The 13,699-nt window shown below is 43.1% G+C and overlaps 1 protein-coding gene across 1 annotated transcript in view; it reads left to right on the top strand.

The window, feature by feature from the left end:
- FREM1 (FRAS1 related extracellular matrix 1) overlaps positions 1-13,699 on the top strand; it is a gene marked incomplete at its 5' end in the record, with an annotated part of 74,442 nt that overhangs the window by 28,460 nt on the left and 32,283 nt on the right. Inside the window, 7 exons of the mRNA XM_081845743.1 lie at positions 262-514; positions 3,562-3,756; positions 5,122-5,307; positions 7,036-7,232; positions 9,270-9,495; positions 11,780-11,924; positions 12,856-12,997. Coding sequence (XP_081701869.1) covers positions 262-514; positions 3,562-3,756; positions 5,122-5,307; positions 7,036-7,232; positions 9,270-9,495; positions 11,780-11,924; positions 12,856-12,997 — 1,344 coding nt within the window. The remainder of the gene's footprint in view (positions 1-261; positions 515-3,561; positions 3,757-5,121; positions 5,308-7,035; positions 7,233-9,269; positions 9,496-11,779; positions 11,925-12,855; positions 12,998-13,699) is intronic.

Below are 13,699 nucleotides of genomic sequence, written 5' to 3'. Positions count from 1 at the left end.
AGCCAGATGGGCTAAGCGATAATAATAATAATAATAATAATAATAATAATAATAATAATAATGGAATAGAACATCCCTATTTTCAACAGCAGCATCAGTAGCTGGTGTTCTGTTTAACTGAACCCAAATCTACCAGCATTTACTCTTTGCTGTAAATAAAACATTCCCTTTATCCTGTCATAGGTTCCTGTCTTTGCAACCATGCTTACACACAGAAATGAATGGCCAGCACAGTTTTGCTCTCAAGCATATTTTTTCCAGGTGAATCCAGTAAATGATGAACCTCCTGTCATGAATGCTGACCTCATTCCCTCCATCGAATGCCCAGAGGGTCAGGCAGTGGCCATCACCTCGGAGAACCTTTATGCTACTGATGAAGACAGTGAAGACATGCAGCTTATGTTCATGCTCGCTCGAAACCCTAAATATGGAGTTGTGAAGAAAGATGGGATAGTGGTGGATCGCTTTCCACAAGTAGATGTTGTTTCTGGAGCAGTGGAATACGAACATACAAGTCAGTGTGAGCAATGCTCTGATCATATATCATAGGGTTGCCGTATTTCAAAAAGTTTGGCCAACATAGTTGAGCTTTCTTTGCAAAATCTCAAAAAAAAAAAAGTTTTTGAGCTGTTTTTAAATGAAATTCGCCCAAATCTATACTTCCGACATGGGCTGCCAAACGTCCAGATTTTCCCAGACATTTTTTTACCAATTTCCACCCATACGCTGTTTATGAGGGCCGAATACTGGCTCTATCCGGAAAATTCTGGACGTATTGCAACCTTTATCTATCCAGGCCAAGTCTTTATTCCTGTTACATGAAATTCCATTATACAGTGGTGCCTCGCAAGACGAAATTAATCCGTTCCGCGAGTCTCTTCGTCTTGCGGTTTTTTCGTCTTGCGAAGCATGGCTATTAGCGGCTTAGTGGATTAGCGCTGTCAGGGGCTCAGGAGCAGAGGCACAGGAGAGGGAGGAAATGGAGAGCGAGGGGGAGGAATCCGAGGGAAGCACAGGAGATGAAAGTGGTCCGAGGGATTCCATGAGCCTCTCCAGCGAATCGGAAGATTCACAGAAGGGAGCGCCGATGGCCAGGGCAAGGGGGGTGCCAAGGGGGAAACCCCAGAAGGAAGGGGCCAGCGGGGACTCCCAGAGCAGCACTTGGAAATCAGGACCAGCTTCCCCACCAGAGCGCAGTGGGGAGGAGGAGTCCCAGGCATCGGGACCAGTGTTCTCACCACCAGCGAGAGGAGATGAGTCAGGATTGACCACACCTCCATCGGAGAGCGGGGAAACGGTCAAGAGGAAAGTTACCGGCTGGGCGCGCGCGCCAAGTTCAAAGGTACAGGCGAGCAGCACAGCAGGCAGCCCGGATAGGGAGCCAGGTCCTAAAGCCCGCCGGAAGGAGGGGCAAGACTCAGGGGGGTCAGCGTCAGAAGAGTCCAGAAAGGAGGAAACCCCAGGGGGCAGAAGGACCCAGAGGAGGAAAGAACAACGGAAGAGGTGGAGTAAAGCTAGAGTCTTAAACTGGTGTCTAGGAGGCGGAGACTCAGATGGAGCTTCGCCGGTCTAGCTTCTAAGACGTAGAGTTGCACGCTGCGGTTTGGAAATGGAAACTAATCTTCAATAAAGACTTTTATACGTCATTACTGGCTAGCGTTGGTCCTCTGTGAGCTGGGACCTAGAGGCAGCTCTGACAAGCGCTATTAGCGGTTTAGCGGCTTAGCAGCTATTAGCGGCTTAGCGGCTTAGAAAAAGGGGGGGAGGGAAAAAACTCGTAAGAACTCGCAAGACGTTTCGTCTTGCGAAGCAAGCCCATAGGGAAATTCGTCTTGTGAAGCACCTCAAAAGACGGAAAACTCTTTCATCTAGCGAGTTTTTCGTCTTGCGAGGCATTCGTCTTGCGGGGCACCACTGTAAGTGGTTGCAACCCTATCTTGGGGATAAAGGGAACTCCATTGTGTGGGGGTGTATTGTTTTTGTTTGTTATTATGGTATGTAATTTTGCAGAGAACGCGGGTGGCGCTGTGGGTAAAACCTCAGCGCCTAGGACTTGCCGATCGCATGGTCGGAGGTTCAAATCCCCACGGCGGAGTGTGCTCCTGTCGTTCGGTCCCAGCGCCTGCCAACCTAGCAGTTCAAAAGCACCCCCGGGTGTAAGTAGATAAATAGGGACCGCTTACCAGCGGGAAGGTAAACGGCGTTCCGTGTGCTGTGCTGGCTCGCCAGATGCAGCTTGTCACACTGGCCACGTGACCGGGAAGTGTCTGCGGACAGCGCTGGCTCCCGGCCTATAGAGTGAGATGAGCACACAACCCTAGAGTCTGGCAAGACTGACCCGTACGGGCAGGGGTACCTTTACCTTTACCTTTACCTTTAATTTTGCAGAGACTTTTCAGGGAGCTACTGGGGGCAGTTTGCAGGGAGAGAGAGAAATCAGCTTCCACCTGCCCACTTCTTCATGTTGATCTCTGGATCCAACCCTTATTGAATAATAATGGATGTTCCTTGGAAATTAAAATCTTTTGGTTCATATCTTGGAAATAAAAACATACTGGCCATAGCCAAGCCAACTGGAAGCACTTATCAGTTTCGTTCATTTCTGCAAAAGAGATTGGAACATACCAATTTTAAGCAATGGGACTTCATAATCCTTGTCAATTGTTTCCAAAATGGTTATTGGGGAAAATACAGAAATATGAATAACATTAATAATTCCTACATATATGGCTTATCTCTTAAGTGATAGACATATGTATTGATTTCTAGATCATTAGGTTAACATTTTTTCCTGGGGGTAGTCTTTTTATATTATTTGTATGATACAGAAAAGATGTCTATGCAACCATGTGGATGTCTTTGTTATTGTTCCTTACAAGACAAGGATGGGTAACCTGTGGCTTTCCAGTTGTTTCTGGTCTACAACTTCCATCTTCCTGACCATTGGCTGTGTTGATCATGGTGGATGGGAGCTGAAGTCCAACAAAATCTGGAGCACCACAGTTTAGCCATCATTGTTGGAAGGAATAGGTAAAGGTAAAGGGACCCCTGACATTAGGTCCAGTCGTGGATGACTCTGGGGTTGCGGCGCTCATCTTGTTTTATTGGCCGAGGGAGCTGGCGTACAGCTTCCAGGTAATGTGGCCAGCATGACTAAGCTGCTTCTGGTGAACCAGAGCAGCGCACAGAAATGCCGTTTACCTTCCCGCCAGAGCGGTACCTATTTATCTACTTGCACTTTGACATGCTTTTGAACTGCTAGGTTGGCAGGAGCAGGGACAGAGCAACGGGAGCTCACCCCGTCGCAGGGATTCGAACCGCCGGCCTTCTGATCAGCAAGTCCTAGGCTCTGTGGTTTAACCCACAGCGCCACCCACATCCCTGTTGGAAGGAATAAGCTACCATAATTGAGTAATTTTAGAAATGCCTCCCATTCTTCTCGTTTCTTCTTCATGACTATTGCTGAAAATATTTTGCACCTCGGCATTTTAAACAAATGTTTCTTGCATTGCAAAAATATCCTGTTTTATCTCTTGTTGTTTCTTTCTTTGTTTTCCCCAGGTGGAGAGATTGGCTTGACCCCTTTATTTGATATCCTTACCTTTGTTGTCTCGGATGATGAAATTGGCCCAACAAATGAGTGTTGTTATGACGAATCTCCTTTTCCTTCTGTTCCGCTCCATAAATCTTTTCCAGTATATGATATTAACATCACAATATTTCCTATAGACAACCAACCACCATCCATTGTTACTGGTAAAACATCTTGACATTTTTTAATTTATTTTTTGTATGCCCAGCTGGCTTGTTGAGAATTTAAGATTATAATTCAGGACATGTGAGGACAATGCTGAACTGTCTATGCTAATTTATTTACAAAGCACTTAAGGTTTTCAAGCCACTGTATAAAGATTTTTTATATATTAAAAAATTGTTTTTCAGTTTTTTAAACTTTTTTACAAACATACAAATCCAATATTTCCCCAATAGACATATTTACCCCACCACTTTGTGGTTTCTTATATTTTTTAATTCTTTGCACTGCATTTCCCTCATTATTCCAATTATTAATTATTCCCTACTTTTCCTTTAACATTAATTTTAACTGCTTGGTTTTAAATTAATCCTGCCAATGAACTTAAATGTATACAATAACTTTTCAAATATTCCACAAATTTCCCCCATTCTTTAATAAAGTTTTTTTTCTTCTTGGTTTCTTATTGCTCCAGTAAGTTTTACCATTTCAGCATAGTCCATTAATTTAATCTGCCACTCCTCCTTGGTTGGTACAGAATCTTCTTTCCATCTCTGTCTTTCTTTTAAGACGGTTTAAGACGGTTGTTCCATGCATGCTTAGCTTAAAAATGTTGAAGTAAGGGATTTCCATGAAAAAAAAATCACATAACCTAAATGAATCCTACATGCCTAGACCAGACACTGCATCGATTCTCTGTGACAATTTCAATAGTTGTTTATTTTTTATAACTGAGTGGCATTATACGAAAGGCAGCTCTTTTGCCAGTAATGTGTGCATGTCCACTACTTTTCAATGAGGTATGTATGAGTAACTTTGTGATTTGCAGTCTATCACCTAAGCAATGTTCTGGAAATGAAGGATTGTCCCAGCAGGGAAATTAAGCACTGATGCATGAAAAAATGGTTCATTATGAGCAATTCATAACAGCTCTCAGGCAATTAATGCTGTGACAAACAGAGGTAACAACCGATCTTGAGCACTGCATAAACCATACTGAATAGCTTATCAGCAGAATTGTTTTGCAAGTGTGGTTCCCCCCCCCTTTCTCCCTCCTTGTTCAATTGGTGAGGATGAAGAGTCATTGGTATGGCACGCCTGGAAAACATTGCTATCAAGCAGATGAACGATGGCTTACACCACCAGCTATTTGAGACATTTCTTTAGCTTTGCAATTCCAGCTCCTTAAGTCACGCAGTGCTTATCACTGAAGAAGTGTGCATGCACATGAAAGCTCATACCAATAACAAACTTAGTTGGTCTCTAAGGTGCTACTGGAAGGATTTTTTTATTTTGTTTCGGCTACAGCAGACCTACACAGCTACCTACCTGTGACTAGTACTTATCACTGTATCATTTGTTTGCAGGTGCCATGTTTGTTGTGGAAGAGGGCACCTCGGCTGCCATTACAATTAACCACTTGTCTGCCACTGATCCCGACACGAAAGCAGATGACTTGCAGCTTGTTTTAGCTTCTCCTCCCCAATTTGGGTACATAGAGAATATATTGCCTTCCCCTGGCTTTGAGAAAAGCAATGTGGGAATAAGCATAGGTATGTGTGCTACAGGGAAAGGCAACTTGTATTTAAATCTAGGCACATTGCCAACACCACTGCAGTCCATTTTGTATGCAGGGGCCATTACCAGTGAACAATCAAAAGAATTGTAGAGTTGGAAGGGACCACTAGGATAAGCTATTCCAGTGTTTCCCAATCTTGGGGCTCCAGCTATTTTTGGACTACAGTTCCCATCATCCTTGACCACTGGTCCTGCTACTTAGGGATAATGGGAACTGTAATCCCAAAAACAGAGACTTGAGTTTGGGGAACACTGATCTAGTCCACCCCCCTGCAATGCAGGAATCCTTTGCCCAAAGTGGGGCTTGAACCCACAACTCTAAGATTACGGGTCTCATGCTGCTGCCTTAAGCCCCCACCTCTTCTGATTTTCCAATGAATGCCAGGTGGATGCCATTGTGATGAAGAGAGTGATGCTAAGTCTCTTCAGGACAATGTGGGTAATTACAGAGTATTACAAGTTAACCCTCCTTTGCCATTGTCTGCCTTCATCCGTACCTCGGTCCCTCATTTCTGTACTTGCCAGAAATATATGGAGGAGGGGGCTGGGCTGCATGGTGCCAGTGCCGGATTTATGTATAAGCTAAACAGGCTACAGCTTAGGTCCCCACTCTCTTGGGGGGCCCCAAAATTTTTAAAGGAAAAAAAAAAAACACCTGGATGTACATTTCCAAAATATAAGATAAAAAGCAAATAAAATAAAACCTACATACAGCAACAGTGTTTTGTGTTGTGTAGACTCCTATGATGTAAGCAATGGGCCCTGCCTGCTAGCCTGCTCCCCAAAATATCACTGGTTTGCTCATTTCTATATATAGGGTGCCTACATTCTGCATGGACTGGTTTAATGGCAACATGCGCAAATGGTTTTAGATACCTATTAGGTCCATAAATTGCCATATAGCATATATTCAACACAAAAAACAGCAACAATTTGTTGTTGGCAAAGGACAGCTGGACATATAAAGGGCCCCATTACCTTCAGTAGCTTAGGGCCTCATCAAACCTAAATCCAGCCCTGCATGGTGCAATGGGGGAGCATCAGAAGGCTTTATATTGAGCATCGTCTATTAAACTTGGAACCAACCTTGCCTGGAATAGTGAAAAAACTCTTGCTGGGGACTTTTTGAATTTGGCTGAGTCTCAGTGAGGCAGCCACCAACATTTCTCTCTGTGGCCACACAGCATCTTCTGGGCCTCTTAATCCATCCACTGCCTTAAAGTATGTTGGTGAATTCCACCCCATCCTCAATGTTGAAGCAAGTTTCAACTTGCCTTTTCAAAATGCTTTTTTCATTATAAGTTGCCTTTGCTTTCCTATTATGCAGTTTTAATTTATGGTTGTTGTTTTCATGTAAACTGCTTTGTGAGGCTTTGTTGGCGAGTTTGGGACTACTGCTGAATAGTGGGGTAAAACAAAAACAAAATCTGGGGACCCCTGAATTGGGAGCCCCTTCTAGCTGGTTTCCCGCAGCCACTGGATGTTAAAACTGCCCCAAAGTTTTGAGGGGTTTGCTCCACCCCAGGTCTCAGAACACATTTTGTGTAAATATCATCCACAGAAGCATTTTAGAGCATATCCCTCCTCTTTTCTACAAACACCTGTAGCCCGAACCAGTGTACATGTTAGTAAATGGCAAGGTCATTTCAAAGAGGACAGGAGAAGATGCATATCCAGTATTAACTTGCATTTCTTTCATCTAGCCTCATTTCAGCTGAAAAACATAAAGGGTCTGCACATAAACTATGTCCAGAGCAGGCACAGGAGAATAGAACCAACCGCAGACCAGTTTATGGTTTATGCCACTGACGGGAAGCATCGTTCGATGGAGACACCATTTTATGTATTGATCAACCCGACGAATGATGAAGTGCCAGAATTTGAAGCAAGGAATTTCACAGTAAGGACTGAAATATAGTTTGTTCCTCTGGTTGTTCCGTTCTCAAAGAAAACATAGCTGGTCTCTACTTTCGCTTCCTCCCCACACAACTCTTCCAGCATATTCCATTTATTTATTTCCTTGCATTTATATCGTGCCTTTTTTCCATCATGAAGCCCATCATGTGATTCCCAGGAGATCAGCTGTTTGGGCACTGATCAGATCAAGAGCTGCTTAGCTTCGGCAAGGTGGTGGCCTCATGTGCCTTCAGACCATCCTCTGGGAACACCATCTTTTATGCCTGTGTATTCAGTCAACCCCAAGTAAACCAGTGCACTATGCATGATTCAAGATGTCTTAATGTGAGCTTCTGGTTTCCTTGCAGTCCTCATCAACCCACATCTGCCTCTCTATCCTCTACGCCAGGGATGGGAAGCCTCCAACTTCCCTCAGCCCCAGATAGCATCACCAATGGAAGTTGTAGCCCAACAACACCTGGGGGGTCACAGTTTTCTCCAAGTTTGCTCTGGATTTATTCTGGTTCAATACTTAGCTTCCCTACTCTTCATAGTTGCTATCCATCACTTAGCTCTTCTGCTCCTTGCTACCTGTCCTGGTCCCTAAACATCACCTGGATGCTCTTTCTACCTCTTTGCCCCATTTTCTTTTGCTGCCCGATCTCCTATCCCTTGGCTCACATGTTTTTTATTTGCATTTTTTTAAAAAAAATATTTATTTAGTTTTTCAACTTACAATTTTACAGAAATATAACAAACATAAATAATAAAAACAAGTTTTCAAGGAATCTCTTGGACTTTCATCCCCCCCTTTGTGGGTCCTATTCCTCCCACATCTTTTATGATAATCTAAACCCTTTACCTCTTCCATTATGTCCAGAATTCACCCTTAAACTACAAGTGATATTCCAATCCTACTAATGATTTTTAACTGTTTACAATGGTCTTTAAGATAAGTTATACATTTTCCCCATTCCTTATTAAAATATTGGTCTTCCTTCTGACTCGTCGGGTCTTTTTAGCCATTTCAGCATAGTCCATTAACTTCATCTGCCATTCCCAAAATCCTTTTACTACCTTACAGTTCCACCATTTATTTGCATTTGTTTGCACAGCATTTTTAGAGGAACGGTGGCTGGAGCTGGGCAGTAGAGTTAGGAATATATGTCCAGGCAGACTAGTTCGCTGTTGTCTACAATGAATATATATATATATTACCAACAACCAAAACACAAACAGTGAAACCCCCCATATAACATATTCAAATCAACCATATGTACAATTCTGTATACATTAACACTCTTCCCTCCACAAGGTTTATTTAAGTTTTAACATTTTAATTGCCCCAAAGTGTTCAAACCTACCCAAATAATTCAATATCTTCTCAAACCAATCCTCCTCCTTCTCACTGACCTTAAACCCTTTCATTTTATGTATCTTCACAGATATTCCAAGATTATAATATTATTCAGTTTTTCCCTCCATTGGTTCACCCCTAGCTCTTCTGCATTTTTCCAGTTACTCGCTATAACCTGTCTGGCTGCAATTACCATCAATTTTACCCATTTACATTCCTCTTTTGTTTCTAACTCGGTCCTACTCAGGCCAATAAGAACCATTAATTTAGATATTACCACCTTCCTACCGACAATTCCCGATATTTCTATACCAATCTGTTTCCAGAAATCATTAACCAACAGACAATCCCACCACATATGACTGTACATTCCCATCACTCCACATTTCCTCCAACAATTCCTCCAATAATTGTCTGCAATGAATGGTAGCCACTCTCCATGGTTTCAGACAGAGGTCTCTCTCAGCCTTACATAGAGAGATAGGGATTGAGCCTGGGACCTTTGAGATGCATGCTTTGAGATACACCTTAACCTAAGATCAGGTGGACTTTTGAGCACCAGCAAAATTTAATGATGGCTTATTGGAACAGACTAGATGAGCATCAGCAGGCTTACAAATTCCGTGTCTTATTATTCCCTCATTCTGCAAAAGAATTCTGACTTGCCTTCCTTTGACCATTCAGGTGCAGGAGGGCCAGATGAAGGAACTGGATCCATCTGTAATCAGTGCTGTTGATCTGGACGTACCTCAAGATCCCCTGATCTTTACTGTCCTCCGGCAACCCCAGCACGGCTTCCTTGTTAATGGGAATCATGGCAATGATATCATCCGCTATAAACATGCAACTGACGGTCGCCAGCACCATGAACTTCCTATGCATGAGTTTTCCATGGAGCTTTTGAAAAACGGTAAATGCTCTCCCAGCCTGTTTGTCCTTCAGAACAGTTACAGCCAGATGGTGGGCTAATAAGAAATATTCATGTTTTATTTCTGCACCTGGTTCAAAGGTTGTCTTTTATATATCTATGGTTGTGTACACATCTACCCTGCACCCAGTGTACTCCCACTGTTTGGGAAGTGATGTACACATGTTAGCCCTGTACTTTTCCTGTACATATAGTTAATACATTTCCTATATATACTGTCATTTCTTGTGAAATGTTGTGTTTTTTGTTTTGTTTTTTTAAAAAATATTTTATTTTATTTTTTGAAATGCTATGCTTTGATACATTTTTCTCCAAACCAGCTTTGATCCAAATTGAGGGAAAGCTGTATTTTAAGTTGGCAATGTGTACACAGCCTCTCTCTGAGAAAATCATATTTAAACTACAGTACTATGCACATTTGCATGGAAATAAGTTCCATTTAATTTGATAGGATTTTTTTCTTTTCTTTTACTGAATAAAGGATGCTTGATAGGATCAGGCTACAAATCTGTTTAAGTTCAATCATATGTTTCTCAGAGTAAAATACAGTAAATTCAGTGGGAATATGGCCCTCAAACTCAGTGAGTCTCACATTTCAGCAGACATGCATAAAACTACACTGTGAATGGCATTCAGGTCTTTCTGCAACCAAATGGATCAAGGGAGCTGGAGGACTTTTCTTGCAAGGCTACAGATACTGGGAGTTAGTTTGGAAAATAGGTGGCTGAAGGCGGGGGGCATTGTAATAATATGAAAGAATTGCTAGATGCAGCCTGAGTTGGCTGTGCAGAGGAAGGCCCTCTGCTTTGGGTTGTGAGAAGAGGAGTTGTCAAAAGACCAAGACTGCTCAATGAAACTATCAATCAACAAAGCTTCAACATTTATTTGTAAAGCAGAGCCTGATTTATAAAATAACGCTTGGCATGGCGAAAGCGAGCAGAGACCATTCTGGGGAGTCACAAGAGCCAGAAAGGGAGGCAGGGCACTGACTTCTAGAGACTGAACCCCTTTGAGCCGCCCAACATTTGTTAGCTGAGCCATCACAATGTTCATCTGGGCATTGGATGTGACATCACGAAGTCGGATGTGATGCCCAGGTGCAACACCATTGTGTGTGACGCCAGGGACACAGTGGATCCTCTTCCTCCTCCTTTTAACACAGAGGGGAAGCAGCCCCCAGCCCATGACGGTGGCAGGAGGAGCAGAAGGCAGACAAGCCACCAGCCATGGAGGCCAAGCTGTCACATGATGGCATCACATCTGCCGTCCATGCATCACGCACAATGTCACCCCCCCCCAATCTCCACCCCGAGTCATTGTATCTTCAGAAAGGTTTGTGTGCCTGAGCTTCACAACTTGTGTTCTAAAGTCAGGTCCACTGAGTTCGACGAAGCTTCCTCCCAATTAAGGTTAAAAAAAAAAGGTAAAGGACCCCTGGATGGTAAAGTCCAGTCAAAGACAACTATGGGGTTGCAGCACTCATCTCGCTTTCAGGCCAAGGGACAGCTTTTCAGTCATGTGGCCAGCATGACTAAACTGCTTCTGGAGCAACGGGACACTGTGACGGAAGCCAGAGCACATGGGAACGCTGTTTACCTTCCTGCCATGGCAATACCTATTTATCTACTTGCACTGGTGTGCTTTCGAACTGCTAGGTTGGCAGGAGCTGGGACGGAGCAATGGGAGCTCCCCCCCTTTACGCGGATTCGAACTGCCAACCTTCAGAACGGCAAGCCCAAGAGGCTCAGTGGTTTAGACCACAGTCCTTTTGGTGTGTGGGAACCCCTTTGGTTTCTTCCCATACTGCATTGGCTAACTGGGAAGAGCCACAGTGGGGCACCTCCCAACATTTTTATCAAATCGCAGTAGAGTGGTTGAAATATGGTTTCTATATGCACTCAAAAGGGAAGGTGAACCTTTTTTAAATTTCACAGGGATGGATGAATGACAAAACAGACACGCTCTTCTCTCTCTCTCTCTTTTTAAAAAAGCAGATTGTTTTCAAAGGAGCATTATTAGTCAAGCAGGCCGTGATATGTGTTTTTGAGTCAATGGTGTGCTGATGGATTAATGAACAGCTGCTGTATTCAAGGCTTGTCCCATGCTAGTTGAAGCAAGCTGGCTGTGACCAGCAGACTTGTGGGGGGCGGGGAGCAGGATGGAAACAGTGGGAAATGATGTGAAAGAGATTTTGAGGGAAACCGATTAATTTTTCTCCCCCCCCCTCCCTCTCTCTTGTTACTGTCCCCTTCATCCCACCTTCCAGGAATGAGGTTGATGTATATGCATGATGACTCCGACAGCCTAGTGGATGGCTTTTCAATCCAGCTATCAGATGGGAAACATAAAGTGTCAAAAACCATTTCGGTAGAGGTCATTCCAGTTAATGACGAGAAACCAGTGCTGAGCAAGTAAGCCACATGTTCATGTTCCAATTTGGTGCATGTGTTCTGACAAAGTGATTCAGCAGTGATCACAACAGCAAATTAGTGATTAATAGAGCTCATCTCTTGTAAATAACCACAGACTAATGCCAACAGCCCTCCACAAAAACAATCCTTGGTGAAGGACATTCTGTTATGATCAGAGAGAGCAATGTAGCCAAATCTGAATCCGAGGTACCTACGAACAGAGATACACAGCTTGTATGTACAAAATAACGCACACATATACATATATTGTATACAAATCAAAGGCAACAAGTTTACAATGTTTGCACCCTCTGGTGGTCATTCCAAACTTTGGCTCAGACCTTTTCTCTGCTGTAGTTTCCTATCTGGGTTACTCTGACAATTTCAGTTTCTATCGGTTTCTCATTTTAAGTTGAGTTCTCCAGGCAAATTTGTGGTTTTTTCCATTTTCCATTTTAGTGCAAACATCTCCCAATATAGGCATTTTTGCCTAATATATAACTTTTTCGCAAAGCAACCTCAATATATGCATTTCAAGCATACTTTACCGCTGTATATGCATTATTATTTTGTATATGCTGTATATGCATCATCACGTGACCAGGGAAGTGCAAATTTAGAAAGGTGACTGTGTTTCAGTTTGTGTATTGCTCTGGAAAGGGCAAATTATGTAGGTTCACCTTCAAATGCAATTGGATTTCTCCTCTATCCCTAACTCCTCATGCCATTGTATGAACTGAGCCATAATTTAGGATCTCAGTACTGTATTTGAGGACCTTATTCTTCATCTGTATTAACAGAATGATGCCTTGCTTGCTTGAAATCTGTGTGGGGTGTGCGTGTTCTCTGAGTGATTCTTCCTCTCATTATTTCTGTAATTATCCTCCTTTTCAACAAATAACATGATGGATCCTTTGTCTGTTTGTTGCAGGAAGGGTAAGATAGAGGTGACTATGGGTGAAGCCCAAATTATTTCTAGTGCTGTTCTGTCAGCTGAAGATAAAGACACCCCAAGAGAACAAATTTATTATTTATTTGAGAGTGCCCCAGAAAATGGACATCTTCAGCTCAAGGTCAGTTTTTGTATTTCTACAAAAACCAAACAAAGTATTGCTTGGGGGAGAGGGGAAAGGAGGAACCCAGACTTATTGGGTTAGAATAGGAATCAGTGTAATCCTCCTGTTTCTTAATAGTCTCTCATGGCTTGAAACACATTGCAGTGCCTAAGATAATTTCCACTCTGATCCTTGGAACAATCCAGTAGTGGATGTTCTGTTCACATCAGTGGAACTTCTGCCAGCAGAGTTGTTTCAGAGGAAGTTGATTATAGGAAGTGTGAAGAACACGCACTGGGGCTCTTGTTCTTTTTAATTCTGTGTGTGCCAAATATGTAAAGGTAAAGGGACCCCTGACCATTAAGTCCAGTTGTGGACGACTCTGGGGTTGTGGTGCTCATCTCGCTTTACTGGCTGAGGGAGCTGCCATTTGTTCACAGACAGCTTCCAGGTCATGTGGCCAGCAGGACTAAGCCGCTTCTGGTGAACCAGAGCAGTGCACGGAAATGCCGTTTACCTTCTCGCCGGAGCAGTACCTATTTATCTACTTGCACTTTGACGTGCTTTTGAACTGCTAGGTTGGCAGCAGCCAAATATGTACCCCTGCTTATATTTTCAGAACTGTATAATTGCCGTAGGCCACAGTGGCTATGTGGACGGTGGTGCTATGGTCTAAACCACTGAGCCTCTTGGGCTTGCTGATCAGAAGGTTGGAATTTC

This window comes from Podarcis erhardii, assembly GCF_964252035.2.
Source record: "Podarcis erhardii genome assembly, chromosome: 17".
Classification (NCBI taxonomy): domain Eukaryota; kingdom Metazoa; phylum Chordata; class Lepidosauria; order Squamata; family Lacertidae; genus Podarcis; species Podarcis erhardii.
The sequence above is the reverse complement of the archived record's forward strand: the minus strand, read 5'-3'. Positions and strand labels throughout refer to the sequence as shown.